We start from the raw sequence: 18,973 nt of genomic DNA on the forward strand, positions 1-18,973 counted from the left end.
CACCATTTTGCTTCGTTACCTTATATTCTTTTTTTCCGGTTTAACTTTCTGAAATATCTTCCCTGCTATGTCGTTTTTCCTGCTTTAGTATAAAAGTGGATTTTGCTTTTGCTTTTTCTCAAGCTGATCTAGAAGTGCCCCCGTGCCGCAGTTGTAAAGTCCTATGAGTCTCACTTAGCATGCTAAGGAAGAAACAGTTTCGCTCGTCCACTTAACTCTCCCAGCCTTCACTTTCAAACCAACTTCCAGCTCCTGCAGCTTCTACGGCGATGGTATACGGGTGCCCTTCTGAAACCCCAACTGTTGTGCTCTATGGCTTTCTAAGCACCGTTAGCCTCTCCCAACAGATCGTTTCTGTTTCTACCTTGGCGTCCCTTTTACGAGATCCAGTTGAAGTTTCATTCAAATGGATCGGAGGACACTGGTTTCTCTCAAACAGACAAGGGTGTTAAATCCTAGATTCTTTCCTAGACAGCCATGAGGCTGTTTTTGACATTGGCCAAGGTCAGGGTCACAGTATCTGAGGGTATGGGTTGTATGCTCTCCTGTCCTCCGCCAGCTCGCATTCAAGCTTAGTGCTGTCAGACAGCCCATACCCATGCCTCTTCTCGCACTTTCTGTTGTACCAGGAGTCACAACAATGTATCGTTTGACATTTAATTATTCTCTGCAACTATGGGATAGTTGTATTCTCTGGAATACATCCTGAGTTCCTCCAGGGTAAGACTAGTTTTTGCTTCTTTCAAATTCACCTTAGCACCCAACACAGCAAATGCTTGAGTAAATATTTTTGGATTGATTATTGACTCACATCTTGTTTATGCGAGACACCTAGGATGTACACAGAAATCCTCATGGCCCCAAGCACTGCTCTGGGGTCTAATGATTTCCTATCATTTAGCCTTTTGTGAATACTGTATCATCTAATTGACATGAAAATGTGACCTTTTGTTAATGCTTTTGAAATGTGTAATGCTAATGCCTTCTGAGAAGAAGTAACGAACTCTTCCTGACAACGCAGGAAGACTTGTGAGACTTTATTAGAATACACGCAGGTGGCACATGAAAAGTAGACCTCCAGGAATTTCTCATCAAGACAGGCACAACACATTAGCAGCAACATAGATGGACCTAGAGATTATCATACTAAGCAGAGAAAGTCAGAAAGAGAAAGACAAATGCCATATGATATCACTTATATATGGAATCTGAAATATGACACAAATGACCTTATCTACAAAACAGAAACAGACTCACAGACATAAAGAACAGACCTGTGGGTGCCAAGAGGGAGGAAGTGGGGGTGAGGAAGGAGTGGGAGTTTGGGATTAGCAGATGCAAACTATTATATATAGAGTGGATAAACAACAAGGTCCTACTCTATAGCACAGGGAACAATATTCAATATCTTATGATAAACCATAATGGAAAAGAATATGAAAAAGAATATATGTATAACTGAATCGCTTTTCTGTACAGCAGAAATTAACACAACATTGTAAATAAAATAAAATTGTTTTAAAAGGCACCACATTCAGATAACAATGCAAAACAGCACTCATGTGATTGAATGCCAGGGTCTGGGGGTCTATAGGCAGTAGCTGTTGTCCAGGTGGGTGGGTGGGAGGTGTCCAGTTTAATTGCCACCTCCTTTGCAAGGGTTTCCCCTGGCCTTGCATTCCATACTGATGGACACCCCCTCCCCTGTCCTCCACAGATGTCACAGGTACGGTTGGAATCAGTAAAGCAAAGTGAAGAATGCATCCAGGCAGTGAGCACAGCTTGAGCGAATGCTAGAAGGCCAGAGAAAGGCTGGCGGTCTGGCTCAAGAGGATAACTGGAGATGAGACAGAAAGGGGGGTCAGTTGGGGAGCAATCTGGAAGATCAGATGGAAGAGAATTAAGTTTGCTCTGTAGGGACTTCACTGGTGGTCCAGTGGTTAAAACTCCGTGCTTCCAATGCAGGGGGTGCAGATTCGATCCCTGGTTGGGGAACTAAGATACCACATGCCACGCGGCCAAAAAAAAAAAAAATAGTTTGCTTTCTAAAGCAGGGCGTTGCTGCTGGAAACACAGTCCATGTCGGGAGCATTTACCCAAAGACTCTCCAGCCTCCCTGGGATTGAGGATCCAGAAAGGTCATCAAGGTGCAGGAGAGAGGAAAGATGGTATCAACAGAGAGGAGAGAGGTCATGAGTGGAGAAGTGGTATTAGTTTTCCCTTTTGCTTTGAGTATCAGTATTTTTACCACAATGATGACTCTACCTAGAGATTCTTAAGCCCTGGGATACTATGCTTGTTAAAGAAATGACACTGCTAGTGGTTAAGAATCCTCCTGCCAACGCAGGGGACACGGGTTCGAGCTCTGATCCAGAAGACCCCACATGCCGTAGAGCAGCTAAGCCCGTGGCCACAACTACTGAGCCTGCGCTCTAGAGCCCGCGAGCCACAACTGCTGAGCCCACGTTCCACAGCTACTGCAGTCCATACACCTAGAGCCCATGCTCCACAAAAAGAGAAGCCACCAGCATGAGAAGCCCGCGCACTGCAACGAAGAGTATAGCTCCCGCTCGTTGCAACTAGAAAAAGCCCGCACGTAGCAACGAAGACCCAACGCAGCCAAAAATAAATAAAATTTAAAAAAAAGAAATGACAGTGCTGTGCAGACACCTGCTAGCTTGGGTGAGGTTTTCAAAGCTCCGCTGCTCTGGAAGGCTGCTGATAATCTGCTGTGGAGGGTCCTCCCTGCCAGGAGCCAAGTATTTCCTACTATAATAGTGTGAGGAAACTGGAGGGCTTGTTTTGCATTATGGTTTGTTAGAAATATTGTTGGTGCCTTAACTCGCATCCTTTTTTTTTTTTTTTTTTTTTTTGCGGTACGCGGGCCTCTCACTGTTGTGGCCTCTCCTGTTGCGGAGCACAGGCTCCAGACACGCAGGCTCAGCGGCCGTGACTCACAGGCCCAGCTGCTCCATGGCATGTGGGATCTTCCTGGACCGGGGCACAAACCCATGCCCCCTGCATCAGCAGGCGGGCTCTCAATCACTGTGCCACCAGGGAAGCCCCAACTCGCATCCTTAAAGGTATATTCAGAAATACTTTGATTCACCCAAAACAAAACACCTTGTTTTGTTCTTGAGAGTTGGTGTTTGTCAAAAATCAGAAGTTTGTTTTCAGGATGCTTGGTTATCTTTATTTATAGCAGAAAAGGTGTTTCCCTAGTTCGAAGCTGTAAGTAAAGAGATCTTTCGTAACAGTTCCAAGCCACATTCAAAATAGGTGGCCCAGAACAGCCTCCAAGGTGCATTTTGGATGCACCTGTGACTTATTTCCTTTTCTCACCATCCCCTAAGTTAGCATAAAAAGTGTGTTTCAGCCCCACAGAAACTGGATACAGCCACCCAGTCATTGGTGGAAATTCTGTCTCACCTGCATTAGCAGTGCTACCAGAGATGACACCACTGTCCAAAACAGGCCCCTGCCTTCATGCCCCAGAAGTCTCAAGTCCCGGCACACTGCCCTTCTCAGCAAAGCTTGCTCCCTGTCCCCTTGATGTCATTTGCAAGTCTGGCGCCCTAGTGTCCCAGGGAAGGCTGTGGAAGGCTACAGGGCCAGAGCCCAGCAGATCCAGGCAAAACCGGCAGCCCTGGGCTTCCCTGGTGGCGCAGTGGTTGAGAGTCCGCCTGCCGATGCAGGGGACACGGGTTCATGCCCCGGTCCGGGAAGATCCCACGTGCCGCGGAGTGGCTGGGCCCGTGAGCCATGGCCGCTGAGCCTGCACATCCGGAGCCCGTGCTCCTCAATGGGAGAGGCCACAACAGTGAGAGGCCCGTGTACCACAAAAAAAAAAATGGCAGCCCTGGCCACGCTGATGGATGGAATCGGCGTGCTCTTCATTCCCTCCCTTGATGTCGGGAATCACACATAGAAAAGATGAGAAATAGGGGGAAAGGAGAGGAAGTGGCTGAGTGACAAACTTGACTTCATGCTCCCATCCAGGAGTGTGGGTATTGTGTCCTAACGATTCCTGCAGCCCTGATTTCTACAGAGCTGTGTGTTCCATCTGCGAGTCCTTCGGCTCCAGGGCAGCCGTTGTCCAGCTTACATAGGGAAGCTTTGTGTTGATGGCCGCTGTTTAAGTCCTCACAGAGCACAGATGGTGCCTGCATTGCATCAGCATTGACTCTTCCCCATTGGCAGAGCCCACTGTGGAAACAGGAGAGGGGAGTGGAAATCAGAAGTATACAGTCCCTTTGGCAAAACGTCTGGTTTCCATATATGCATTTACCCCGGCTTACCATACAGCCTTGGATAACCCAGTCAGCACGCCTTGACTTCTGTTTTAGGGTGGTTAGTAAAGGACTGAGATGAAGGAAACTAAAGACGGTAGAAATACTTCTATTGCTCTTGGATACCATACCCATAAGGCAAAATCTGTAGCTTTGTTCCTTCTGTGAGCCACAGTAACACCCACTTCCATCGCAAATGGAAAAGCTCTGCTTGAAAAGACGGTACACATCTTTTTAGAATTTTTAGTGTTTGTGTCTCAAAAGCCTTTCAAATGTATTATCTGAATTTCTTCAGCATGTCCCTATTTATTTATTCCTGTTTTGCAAATGAAAGGGGAAATGACAGCAGAGTTGCCCAAGTTGTCAGGGTCAGATTACTTTCCCCACTAAAGACCAGTGATCCTCCCTTGGTGGCACAGAGTCGTCATGGCGATTGGGGTATTAGTGGAATGTAAACCCACTTGCTAGACTTCCCTGGTGGCACAGTGGTTGAGAATCTGCCTGCCAACGCAGAGGACAAAGGTTCAAGCCCTGTTCTGGGAAGATCCCACATGCTGCAGAGCAACTAAGCCCGTGCGCCACAACTACTGAGCCTGCAAGCCACAACTAGTGAAGCCCGCACACCTACAGCCCGTGCTCCGCAACAAGAGAAGCCACCACAGTGAGAAGCCACCGCACCTCAAGAAGATTAGCCCCCGGTCTCTGCAACTAGAGAAAGCCCTCATGCAGCAACAAAGACCCAATGCAGCCAAAAATAAATTTTAAATAAATAAATAATAAATAAAATAAAAAATAAACCCACTTGCTTCCAGAGGTCAAGAAGAAAATAACATTTTCCATAAGAGATGTGTGATCTGTCAGTTCTTCAGTTTTCATTTCAGATGGAAAATATGACTTCAGTTCTTGAAGGGAAAAAAGATTCCCTAACCAGGCACGACAGATGTCTTCGAATATGTGATGGATTGTCATGTGAAAGAAGGACTCAAATCCTCTGCTTGCCCCGGCAGGCGTTAACTAGGGTTAGCTCAATTCAGTTCAACCAATAGTTATTGAGAACCCACAGCACATAAGTCTCGTGCTTTAAACTGAAAGGGGGGAGGGGGAGGGAGACGAATATCCTGCTAAACTCATGACACCAATTATCACAGAAGCAAGCAGGTTTGACATTTATGTGAAAGTGAGGAGTATCTGGTGAATCATTGGATAAGCCACGGAGAAGGGGAAGACAGAAGCAATATTTACAGTTTCCAATGTCTATCTATCAGTGAGTGAAGCAGGGGTAATTAAATTGAATTGGAGATTGTTGCCAGGGTGATACATAGAATTTCTTAGGTAACCCACGTACCCTGGCAAGCAAAAGGGCGTCACATCGAGACGTGGCTGAGAAGGAATTCCATATTCAAATTAAAAATGTCACCAACTGGGAAGAAAAGCAGAGCAGCACCATATATGCAGAAGCTCTGTAAGCAAGTCAAGAAACATGAAGGCAGGAGCCTTCAAAAGAGCACTAGGAAGAGATTAGAAAAGAGAGAAACAAAACTGATAGTGTAGTAGGAGTTCTTTATGGGTTGTAGAGTCAGAGCAATTACCAGCTCCATGTTCCAATTCCCATTTACAAGATTAGGGCAAAGGAGAGGCATGATACAGAACTTCAACTATATAAATAGCTATCAGAATTCTCTTCAACTAATAGAAAGAATACCTGAGTGATCATTGATGTGCCTTATCGGCAGTTTCACCTTTAAGAGGGTGGAGAGTTTGAGGGTAGAATTGCTCTTCTGGTCCTGATACTGACTAACTAAAAGGAACTGACAAGAGTGTACATGAGAGAAACCTTAAAAGAGACCATATCATTTTAGAGAACATAATCATCAAAGAGGAGATTTTGCATAGTCCAAAATATTTCAAGACCTTTTTATTGTGATTTTAAAAAGCACAACATGAATTTACCATCTTAACCATTTTTAAGTGTCCTATACTAATGTCCGTCAAGCATTCATCTTACTTTAAAAATAGTCACATTGTTATGAAACAGATCTCCAGAACTCATAACCCTGCAAATCTGAAATTCTATAACCCATTAAAGGACCACCTCCCTTCCCCTCTGACCCCAGCCCCTGGTCACCACCATTCTACTTTCTGTATCTATGAATTTGACTACTTTAGGTACCTCATATAAGTGGAATCATGCAGTATTTGTCTTTTTGTGACCGACTTACTTCACTTAGTATACCGACCTCAAGGTTTATCCATATTGTAGCATGTGACAGGATTTCCTTCCTTTTTAAGGCTGCACAGTATTCCATTGTATATATATATATACCACATTTTGTTTATCCATTCATCCACCAATGGACATGTGGGTTGCTTCCATTTCTTGGCTACTGTAAACAGTGCTGCTGTGAACATGGGTGTGTACAATACCTCCTGCTTTTGATTCTTTTGGATATATACCCAGAAGTGGGATTGCTGGATCAAATGGTAGTTCTATTTTTAATCTTTTGAGGAATGTTCGTACTCTTCTTCCATAGTGATTGCACCATTTTACAGTCCCACCAACTCCGCACAAGGCTTCCAGATTTCTCCACATCTTTGCCAATACTTATTTTCTCCTTTTTTGATAGTAGCCATCCTAGTGGGTATGAGGTGACATCTTATTGTGGTTTTGATTTGTATTTCTCTGATGATTAGTGATGTTGAGCATCTTTCATAAGCTTGTTGGCAATTTATATATCGCCTTTGGAAAAATACCTATTCAAGTCTTTTGCCTTTTTTAAAAATCAGATTATTTGATTATTTTGTTGTTGTTGAGTTATAGGAGTTCTTTATATATTATGGATATTAACCCCTTATTAAATATAGGATTCATAAATATTTTCTCCCATTCCATAAGTTGCATTTTCACTCTGTTGTGTCCTTTGATGCACAAAAGTTTTTAAACTTGATGTAGTCCCATTTGTCTATATTTGCTTTTGTTGCCTGTGCTTTTGGTGTCATATCCAGGAAATCATTGCCAAATCCAGTGTTATGAAGCTTTTCCCCTATGTTTTCTTTTAGGAGTTTTCTAGTTTGGGGTTCATGACCATTTGAGAGATTTTTTTAAATAAGAGAAATGTAGAAATTACGTATATGCAGGGAAAGATGACTCAGGAGGTCTGTGAATGCCCAAAACAAAGTTCAGATGAGGACCTTTTTTGTTTCAACAAAGGAGGGTAATTGTGCCAGCAGTTCTCTGTTTAGCTAAATTTTCTTTTTTTTTTTAATGGTAGAAAAACATGAATGACTATGAAAAGGTATATGGACCCACAAAAACAGTATCAAGAAAACCCAAGCCCAAAATGAGTGGAGATCTTTCAAAGAGGGACAGATAAGGAAAACAAATATATTGTTCTCTGTGGAGCAAGAAGACGAGGAAACTGAACAGCTGCTCCTTGGGGCTGAGCATTTAGTATTGAGGATGACAAAGAGCCCTGAGTTACCTCTGTATTGTATGCCATGGGGAATGTTCATTAGATGGAAAACTGAGAAAAACTTGGAGAAAGAAATGGAAACCCCAGGTAGAAGAAAACGCCTAAGCCCCCAGTCTGAAGGAATTGAAGATCCCAAAGTACAGAAAAAAAAAATAGGCATAATGATGGTACAACTTGTTAAGGTCAAAATCTTTGAGAAACTGTGGAGCCCAGCAAAGCATCAGAAGTCTGGGGATGAAGAAATGGCATTATAGTTTTCAAAAAAAGGAAGAAAGTAGATCTTAAAAAGTTTGCCTAGAGGGACTTCCCTGGCAGTCCAGTGGTTAAGACTCCACACTTCCACTGCAGGGGGTGCGGGTTTGATCCCTGGTAGGGGAACTAAGATCCCGCATGCCGCGTGGCACAGCCAAAAAAATGAAAAGGAGAACAGTTTACATAAGAAAAAAACAGTTTCTGATTATCTAGACAAGTATACACTCTTGGGTCAAGAAATCAATTTTGCAAGATTAAAATGGACACGTGGCTTGTCAGTAGCACGTGCTAGAAACAAAAAGCTCAGAGATGGTAATTGGTAGCACCATAAGTAACAAGTGGCAATGAAATAAATCATTGCATTCATAGAAAATAGGCTCTAGAAGGAGGGAGGTGACAGTTCTGTCCTCTGTTTCAGTGACTAGAGCATTTACTCAGTCCAGGTATCTGCTGGGGACGTAGTCAAACTCAAGATGTTTCAGAGGGGGGCAATGAGGAGGGGAGAGGGGCTCATAACTGGTTAGGTTTCAGGGATGGGAATTTTGGCTTAATAGGAAGAAGCAGTAGAAGGTTCTGATGAGGAACTGAACTTCTCAAGACTAGAAGCTTTAAAAAATGCTTTGTGTTTTCTGGTTGAATATCAAACGGTTGCTGGTTGGTTTGAAAGGACTAGAGGGGTCTAGGAGGTAAAACCAAACCTTGACTCAAGAAAATTCTTGTCTACAAAGATCATTGGTTTCCTGAAAGAGGGGAGAGGGTCATTCAGATGGAAAATAGGTAATTTTTTAAATCGTTTTAAGAATAATTTTCTGTTGGAGGTGGTTTTTCGAATGAAACTGTAAACCTAGATGTGCAGGTTTTACTACATTACCAGTGAGTGGGTTGCTTTTCACTTTCATTTTACACTGAAAAACGTAAAAAGTTACTACTATCTTATACCTATTTTAAGATCTACAGTTATACTGAAATTGAATTTTTAAAAATTACTCCATGAGCTTCATTACATAATCTTTCAGAAGAGAGACTTTCTGTTTTCATTGTATGCTTAAAGAGTAAATATGAATACAGTACCTTATATTTGAATCACATAGGACTTTTGCCCATCGCTTACCTGGAAATATAACCATCTGTAGCGGAATGAGAAAATAATTAAGGCCACACATGAAGGAGTGAGATGAGGGGTAAAATCACCCGGGTGAAATGAAGGTTCCACGGGGCCAAGGTGCTGCCAGTTCCCAGGAAAGACGATAATGAATGCTTGCTTCCCCTTCCCTTTTCTCATCAACCTGAGACAACCAAATACCTCAGGGGCAGTTCCGGCTGTTACGTAGCCTCACGATCATTCTGAGCCAGCTGACACAGGCAGGGGCCACGTGACTTGCCCCCTAAGCATCAGCTTTATCAGGCTGCCTTTCTCATTTGGAACAAAGCTTTGGTCCCACATGGCTCCCCGCCAGAAAGGCGTTTCTGCTTTGATGCCTCCCAGATTCCAAGAAATGAAGCTGCTGATTTATCAAATTCCTATGCGATAGAAGAGCTCCCTAGATTTACGAGGTTTTACCAGGCAGGAAAGGGACTTAGCACTTTTAGCTTCATTCTTTGGGACAAATCTAGACGCTGAATCTGAATCATGTAAATAATGATAGAACCAAATGTGAAATTCACCCTTCTTCCTACCCGGGAAGTACCACATTCAGTTGGCCAGACTTCTTTGGATAGAGCTGTATAAAAGTGAATGTTTTAGAGAGTGCAATAAAACTTGAAATATGAAATATCATTCCTTTTCTGGTGTACTTCAGAGAGACAGCAACTGGTATGAAAGGAGCAGGAGAGTTGAACTCTGCAGTCAGAAGGCTTGAGTTGAAGCCCTGGCTGACCAGACACGTGACTTTGGGAAGATCCCTTCACCTTTCTGAGCTTTCTGGGCTTCACCTCATTTGGCTTCGTTGTCTGTAAAATGGATGAGGACTGAGTCAGGGAAACAGAAACCGTGACAGGTGTTTCAAATAGAGGGGGTGTAAGACAGCGAATTGGTTACACAGGTGCTGGGAAACTGAAAGAACAGGAAGTGGAAGGAGATTTAACCCAGTGATTAATGATGGACAGAAGCAGCTCTCACTGCCCGGGCTGGAGCAATAAAAGGGACCTCTGAGCATGCAGGAGGGGCTGCACCTGGGGAGAAGACCACCACTTCCAGACACCCCACCAGGGAAGGACAGAGAAGGAGAACAAGAAATGGGAACCACAGCTTCCTTCCTCCTACCTCTGATCTCCCACCAGTGCCCCCTATTGGCAGAGTAAATCACCTGACAAAGGAGCCTGGGAAACAAAGTTTAAAAACTCCCAGCCTCTAATGCAGGGGACACGGGTTTGTGTCCTGGTCCGGGAAGATCCCACCTCAGGGGCTTCCCTGGTGGTCCAGTGGGTAAGACTCTGAGCCCCCAGTTCAGGGGACCTGGGTTCGATCCCTGGTCAGGGAACTAGATCCTGCATGCATGCCACAACTAAGAAGTCTGCATGCTACAACTAAAAGATCCTGCATGCCACGATGAAGATCCCACATGCTGCAACTAAGGCCTGGCATAGCCTAAATAAATATTTTTTTAAATTTAATAAATAAAAAAATAAAAACTCCCAGCTTCAGCATTAGAAAGGGGAACATTAGGAGAGTGGGTATGACATATAGGAGAGTTGCCGAGAAAGTAAATCCTAGGGGTTCTTATCCCAAGGGGAATTTTTTTCTTTTTACTGTATCTATATGAGAAGATGGATGTTAGCTGAACCTGTTGTGGTAATCATATGTAAATCAAACCATCATGCTGTACACCTTAAACGTATATAGGGATGTATGTCAATTATTTCTCAGTAGAAGTGGGGAGAGAACAAAAGAAGAGTGGGGCATGAGGCTAAGAGACAAAACTGTCCTGTTACATTTGTATTAAACTAGTGCTACTTTAGTTCATAGATAGGCAGAGAAGGATATATAGATAGATTTGGTTCTGATCTAAACAGTTTTTGCATAATTTTTTGTTGAAGTTTTTTAGTTAAAAAAGTTTGTATTAGTTCATGATTTAGGAAAACTACCAGATGTATGTTTCTGCAAACCCTTGTGACAGAAGAAATCATAGCGGCAACCTGGATTATTGTAGGATCTTTCCTCAAGAGTTCCTGGATCTGTGAACTGACTCAAGTGTGGGATGATGATTCTATCACAGAGACTCAAGCAGGGCTTTGTCCACTTAACCTACATGATTTTCTTCTTTTTTCACCAACCAAAAAGTACCTTCGTGGCCCGACTATGTATTTCAGTCCAAGATACTCATGATCTTGCCAGTCACTGCTGACCTACACTGCTGATCCCAGTAGCTGTGCCAGCTAGCCTGTGGAGTTTCACTCAATTGGAGTTCACTGGCTCTACCCTAGGATGCCATCACCCCACTGAGATCAGGGAGCAGAGCCCATTTCAACTGCAGGGCATAGGTAGCAAATGTGTGTTGACAAGGCCAGATTCAAGGGCTTATGACCTATGCAATTGCCTAGGGTCCCCTGCTCAGAAGGACCCTGTCATCATCTTCAAGTTCTGAATCTCCAAACAAGAGGACCACCTTTCCACTTTACACTGGATCCTGCAAATCACGTAGCCAGTCCTGGTGCTGGAAGTTGTGATTAGAGGCCCAGGAAGGGCCTCACTGAGAAAGTAGCATTTGAGGAAGAGCCTGAAGGAGATGAGGGAGTGAGCCAGGCCCTTCTTTGACTTATTCTAATGAACTTCAACTCAGCCTTCAATACTTGGGGCAAAGGTCACCACTTCTAGGAAGGCTACGCTGACACTCAGGAGTTACTACCCCCAGCTTGGTCCTGCCTTAGCACCCTGCAAATACCTGTTACATACTTCGATTACATTGTAGACCTTTGTGTTGAACATCTGTCTCTCTGGTCACCCTCTTAGTTCCTTGGAGAAGGAGACTATATATTATTCATTTTTGTAATAACAGCAATAATAATAGCTGTTACTCAATGCTAGAAGATATTCCATAGGTTTTACTACAAGGCAGGCACTGTTGGTCTTACAGTTGGAGAAACTGAAGCACAGAAAGATTAAGTAAGAAGCCCAAGTTACCCAGCTGGTACATCATAGAGCTGGAATTGGAATCCAAGAAAGCTGGTGCCCTCAGATGTCACACAGTGCACCGTCAGTGCCCAGAACATGGTTGGTGAATGAATGAGTGAATGAGTGAGTAAACAAAAAATAGTAATGACTGAATGATCACATAGAGAATCTCAGGGACAGATTTACAAAAAAGAGAGGAACTTTGTATTGTGGCTGCAAACCCAAATTCAAGCCTGCACAGGGGAGAAAAGACACTTAAGTTCATGCTTTTAAGCCACATTCACTAACACAAATTTTTTTAAAACCCACTGCATGAAATTATATACTTGTACATATAATCAACTTGCTTTAGTTTTTGTATTGTTACTTTAGGAATGGAAACAAGTTGCTTGGTCTGGCTCTATCATTGACTAAAACTAGTACCAAAATAACCAGGAGCTTTGTTGAAATAGTGAGGTTAATTTAACAAATACATCCTGAATATAGTATGCTTATAGAGCATGCTGCTTTGGGGAGAAACAAGTGATAATATGGATATTAATTATAGGAAATTAAGATTGGAAGCGATGCCTCATCGCTAAGTCAGTCTTCAGCCTGCAGAATGGGATGCAGTGCACTGTGGAGGTGGAAGGGAGGAGTGAGTTGTCACTGATGCTGTTTTCTTTATTTGACAAGCGCCTTGCTGTGCAAATACGACCCAAGTCAGTGTTTTCAAAAACCCATCGGCATAGCTTTGTTACCTCCTCTCACCTGCTCCAGCAGTGTAGGAGAGATCCAGCTCCATTAGGACGTGATGTTGCTAAAAGTAAAAGATTCCGTGTTTTGTAAGGCTGTGATTATGGGACCTTGAGCAGCGTGCCACCCCTCTCCTGGGGCGCAGTCCCCAGATCTCCTGACCCATCACATCAGGCTCGGGTAGATGGGCTCAGTGCTGCAGCCATGAATATACACTGCCAGAACCAGCAGAGAAGACCTTCATCACATGGCTTGAGTAGAAAATGCTGTTCCAAGTCTTATAACAATTCCCAAACCCTGTTTTCAATTTATGCCTGAAGCCCAGATGCCTGACCCCTGTAATAATCCAGAGTGGCAAAACTGTTAGAAGTTTCCTTTCACAAGCTCTGTCCAGCAGCACACGGACCACGTCCTGGGGGAATGAGCTCCCCGGCTCTGCAAACAGCACCCAAGCGTGCCCTCTGCCAGCTGCATTTTCATCATTTCATCTTCCTTTCTTCCACAGCAGAGAGATGATACATCAGAACCCAAGGGAACAAAGGGTGGAGGGTCATAGTTTCAGTGGGTCAGATTTTCAACCCATGAGTGGCATGTGGACTCACACCACAGTGCACGAGTCTGGTAGTCTGACCTTGTTTCTTTCAGGCCCTAAACCCAAAGGTCAGAGCCACTCGCCTTGTGTGTGCCAACTGCTGGATGAGGCCACCGCCTCCTTGGGAGCAACCAGAGAGCGAGGCGGGATTGCTTCCTGACCTCTCACGGGTCTTAGTCCCCCAGGGCACCCTCCATTCTGCCCAGTACATGAGCCAGTCTCATCTGTAGCACAATGTATACTGCACATTATGGAACCATAATGTGATGAAAAAAACACTCTTCAGAATGATTCAACCAAAAGATTCCATTCAAAATGCAAGACTATTATCCCAGGTGCCCCTAATACTGTATTTTGCATTTGTTTATCATTCCTTTGGGCCATTCCTGACCGGTGATTTTTAGCCTAGGTGTGTCTGCTTCCCTGAGAGCAGTGGAACACAGCTCCATTAATACCAGTGAGCTGGGACTGGCTTGCTATTTCTCATCACTTCATTCCACTGTAACTTGATGATCATTACCTTTTATTTATTTATTTTTTTTTTATTTTTGCTGTGTTGGGTCTTCGTTTCTGTGCAAGGGCTTTCTCTAGTTGTGGCAAGCGGGGGCCACTCTTCATGGCAGTGTGTGGGCCTCTCACTATCACGGCCTCTCTTGCTGCAGAGCGCAGACTCCAGACGCGCAGGCTCAGTAGTTGTGGCTCACGGGCCTAGTTGCTCCGCGGCATGTGGGATCCTCCCAGACCAGGGCTCGAACCCGTGTCCCCTGCATCGGCAGGCAGATTCTCAACCACTGCACCACCAGGGAAGCCCCGATCATTACCTTCTTAAATAACATTGTTATGGGTCATTAGTTTTGTGGGTGATTCTCCATCTCCTACCCCCTCTTATTTTTCCCATTATCAGAGCCTTACTTGTTACAAACAGAACGTAAATAACCATGCAGGCTTGTGGACCCAGTTTCATAAACATGCAGGTTCACGCCGGTACCTGGATATTTGCTTTCTGAGTACGTGAGCTTAAATGATTCCTCAAAATGGAAAGACAGTGCAAGCTACTCAAGATGGAGGCTAAACCAATATTTAGAAAGCCACTGCCTATTTTAACACTGGCCTGCATGTGTGATGGGCACCCACTTTCTGTTTTGTGTATTTGGAGCTATTGCAACTGGGTTGAAATGCACCAGAGATGGGTTCCTGGAAGGGACAGTAGTGGCAGTTCAGAAGGTACCCACTGTATCAAAGCAAACCTTGACCCCGATCGGACCCAGTCGGGGGCAATTCAGTACACTCCAGGTGTCCTGCTTACAAGTCCCTGCTTCAAGGGATCCCACAGACTTCAGCAGTCTCCTCGTCTCCTGAACTGGTCAGGATTTCTTAGTTGACAACTGATCATGTCATCTTGCCTTTCCATTGTTGATTTACGTGGTTCCTGAAAATTAACTTATTGTTCTTATCTCCTCTTCAAAGCTAAATTGTAGGTTTCTTGAGCACAAGGCTGAGTCTTTTACTTAACCATTTTCCTTAGCACTTAGGTTGAAATCCCAACTCTCTACTTACTAGCTCTAGGACCTTGGACGCACTCCTTCACCTCCTTGCTTCTCAGTTTCCTTGTCTACAAAATAGCGGCGATCATGCCTGCCTTCCAGTGCGTTAGGAGAACCAGCTAGCACGGTGCTGGGTGCTAGCAGGAGCTTGGTGAATAGTAACTGACTCTCTAGACAAAGCCCTGCGCGCAGAAGCTGAGCAAAATTTAGCAGAATTAAATATGATGAAGCATGGTTTAAACTCGCAGGAGGGAAGAGCTAATTATGGGCTCTTGAAATTCCATGGTGAGGACACCGTTTTCTCTGACCTGGGATTGAATGACATTTTACGACCCTGTTTTTATTCATGACTCGTTCATGACCATGTGACGATCATCTCAAGCTCATCATGTCTCCTGAGCCCCCAAAGGATCAATGAACTGATTTGGGATGTGGGGACTGTGCTTATTGGCATCCTTGGACCCACTCATACACTGAAGTATTAGCTTGGCCCTGAGCGGAGAAGCTTTCTGCAGCTCTTTGCTGCCATGAGGCAAGTGGTGATGCCCAGGACTGCTCTAGTGATCCTCAAGAGTGTCCCTTAGCTTCTTTAGCAATTTTCTTTAAAAGCAGCCACAGTGGGGGATAGTGGTACAGCTTACTGAGACCGCATCAAAATAAAAAAGAAATGGGGATGAGAATATGAGGAGGACTGTGTAAAAAAAACATAAATAGCATCAAGATGAGTTTCCCCGATTTCCCGTATAACGAGCGCATCTGCCGAAACTCAAGATGTGGGGCTTCCCTGGTGGCGCAGTGGTTGAGAGTCCGCCTGCCGATGCAGGGGACGCGGGTTCGTGCCCCGGTCCGGGAAGATCCCACATGCCGCGGAGCGGCTGGGCCCGTGAGCCATGGCCGCTGAGCCTGCGCGTCTGGAGCCTGTGCTCCTCAACGGGAGAGGCCACAACAGTGAGAGGCCCGTGTACCGCAAAAAAACAACAACAAAAACTCAAGATGTGTATTATCCACTCTACAATTGGCAGATTGCCTAGGAGCGGAGCAGAAGATGCTTACTGATGGAGGGGTCAGCTCTGCCTTGATTCTGCCATTTTCTCTTTGTGGTGGAGCCATGCTACAATGAAGAAATAGGTCCTGTGACATTGTCATCAACCTTCTTTGGTTACTTATCAATATGTACTTCCTTACCTTACACTCCCTTTTATAGGTTCCTGGGAGAAAAGTACATTAAAAAGACATTTGCTGAATCTATTGCCGTGTCAGCTTAGTAGAACGAAAGTGTAGGTCAGGTGAACTCCCTTTCAATATAGGTGCTAGGGGACGTGACAAATAAGCACCCCTGCCTGCCATTGATTAATCGGTGTAGTTTGTTGGTTTACACAGTGCCTTGCTCCAAAAGTAATTGGAGACAGCACTCACCGAGCAGAGTGTGTTGTCACCTCCTGGACACTATAGTTGTATGTTAGGGACACAGTTAGACTTCAGACATATTCAGTAATATACAAGCTTTTATTAGATGTTTAGAGACCCTCCTTAGGTGCAGGGTTACAAAGAGAAGTGAAACAATCCCTCATCTGAAGAAGCTTTGCTGTCTACTGGTAGAAACTGACACAATTAAGTACAATAAAAGGGATGGCAATGATTGCCCTTGTAGAACTACAATGTGGGTCTTGCAGTCATGGGTTTTTGTTGTGGTTTTTCTTTTTTAAACCAAACATCTCAGGACTCAGTATCTGATGGAGAATATTTTTTTTGAATTGTATTTAAAGTACTTCAAAAATATTAACAATTAAAATTCCATTCAGCTATGTGTCTAAGAAATTTCCCTTACTAGGCATTCCCTTAGAATGCAGTGATACGAAATGAGCACTGCCCTTGGGGAAGGCATATGGAGGCTGAGAGGATGGTGTCATTCGCTCTCTGAGCAGTTTGCAGAGGGCTCCCAGAAGAGTTGATGTCTGCGTTGAATCTTGAACAGCAGATATAGGTCCTCACAAGAGTTTGGGCTCTGCGTGCTGTCCTGAATTCAATCCACGTGGCAGTCAGCTCCAAAGCCTGCGGGTTCGTCTCGCTCTGCACTTATTCCCCTAGCAGATATTTTTTAGTCACTGCCACTGTAGCTTCCAGCAAGGACCCCATGACCTCTGCTTTCATTTGTTTTGTACACATGATTCATGGACCTGCCTCCCCTCCCTTCCTTATAGGGTCAGCAGTGCTTGCAAGAACGTAGAGGATGCGTGGGTTTTGTGTATAGGGTAAGGAAGCCTGCCCTGAACACCGGCAAGTTTAATCCATTTTCATTCGAAAGAACAACTGGCCTTGGGCAACATATTTCTAATGGTCTAAGTCATTCAGCGTGTGTGTGCGTGCAGGCATGCGCGTGTACACAAGCTGTGCATAAATAGCACGTTTCCAGCCTGCGGAAAATGTGTAATGGACAAGCGGCACATGACAGTAGGCTCAGCCCCTGAAGATTTACCAGGAAAGAAGACAGCTGCGTGGCAAAGCTGCTGCTTATAATTAGGGAAGGAGTTGCCCATGTCCTGTGCCATTCAACAACTTCAGCCATTTAAATGACAGCCGGCTTGTTTAGCTCTAACCACCCTCCACCCTTTTTAGGGGCCAGGAGTTAATTTCTTTTTGAGAACGCTGCTTTGGACTGTCACCTCTAGTATCATTGTAAGATGGGATATGACGTGATGACTGGAACATCTCAACTAGCAACCATGATGAATGAGCAAAAAACAGGAGTTGCTTTCAACGTCTCTTTTTAACTTTGTGAGGGAAAAACGATTTTCAAAACCCCGTGGACTTTCCGGTTTCTAACAGGGCCATATTGCTAGTTCTGCAGTTGACGAGAAAACTATAATGCTTTCTTTGGCTCGAGTGCGCTGTGAGAAGTATCACAGCACTCCTGACGTACAGTGGCTCTCAACAGGATGGATGGGGAGGGAAATTAATAGGCTTCCCATTGTTACCGTGCATTTTTGCCAGGATATTTCATTAGTGTAAACACTGAACCCACTGTCATCTTGTTTAGCCACTTGACCCTGATGATTTTCAATTCTGTGTGTCGTGATGAGTAGAGCACTGGCGTGCACGAGACAGGCCCTAATTACTGGAAGCAGAATCACTGCTGACCCAGGACGAGATTAATTGCTCCTTTGCAGTCTTTATCCTGGGACATTAGCGCTGTCTGGTTATCTTGCTTCAGCTGAGGGATTCGGGACAATAGCAGTGCTGATGGTAACGGTCGGCAATTCCCCTGTTTGTTTTGCAGGTCACGGCCAGGGGGTTTGGGCCGCTGTTGCAGTTCGCCTACACCGCCAAGCTGTTACTCAGCAGAGAAAACATCCGCGAGGTCATCCGCTGTGCCGAGTTCCTGCGCATGCACAACCTGGAGGACTCCTGCTTCAGCTTCCTGCAGACCCAGCTCCTGAACAGCGAGGATGGCCTGTTTGTGTGCCGAAAGGACGGTGCGTGCCAGCGCCCGCACGAGGACCGCGAGAACAGCGCCGGAGAGGAAGAGGAGGAGGAGACGATGGATTCGGAGACGGCCAAGATGGCTTGCCCCAGGGACCAGATGCTTGCAGACCCCATCAGCTTTGAGGCCACTGCCATCCCAGTAGCAGAGAAGGAAGAAGTTTTGCTGCCGGAGTCCGACGTGCCCGCGGACACCAAGGAGAGCGCGGCAAAGGACGCATTAACGCAGTACCCCAGATACAAGAAATACCAGCTTGCATGTACCAAGAATGTCTATAACGCATCATCACACAGTACCTCAGGTTTTGCAAGCACATTCGGTGAAGAGAACTCTGGCAACAGCCTCAAGCCGGGGCTTGCCATGGGGCAGATTAAAAGCGAGCCGCCCAGCGAAGAGAACGAAGAAGAGAGCATCACGCTCTGCCTGTCTGGAGATGAGCCTGACGTCAGAGACAGAGCCGGGGACGTGGAAATGGACCGGAAACAGCCCCGCCCCGCCC

The 18,973-nt window shown here is 45.0% G+C and overlaps 1 protein-coding gene across 1 annotated transcript in view; it reads left to right on the forward strand.

The window, feature by feature from the left end:
- The window catches only part of BACH2 (BACH transcriptional regulator 2), an 85,556-nt gene that overhangs the window by 44,642 nt on the left and 21,941 nt on the right, over positions 1-18,973 (forward strand). The window contains exon 2 of the mRNA XM_024731835.1: positions 18,271-18,971. Within this exon, the coding sequence (XP_024587603.1) occupies positions 18,271-18,971 (701 nt within the window). The remainder of the gene's footprint in view (positions 1-18,270; positions 18,972-18,973) is intronic.

The sequence above is a fragment of the Neophocaena asiaeorientalis genome, unplaced genomic scaffold (genome assembly GCF_003031525.2).
Source record: "Neophocaena asiaeorientalis asiaeorientalis breed wild unplaced genomic scaffold, Neophocaena_asiaeorientalis_V1.1 scaffold232, whole genome shotgun sequence".
Lineage (NCBI taxonomy): Eukaryota > Metazoa > Chordata > Mammalia > Artiodactyla > Phocoenidae > Neophocaena > Neophocaena asiaeorientalis.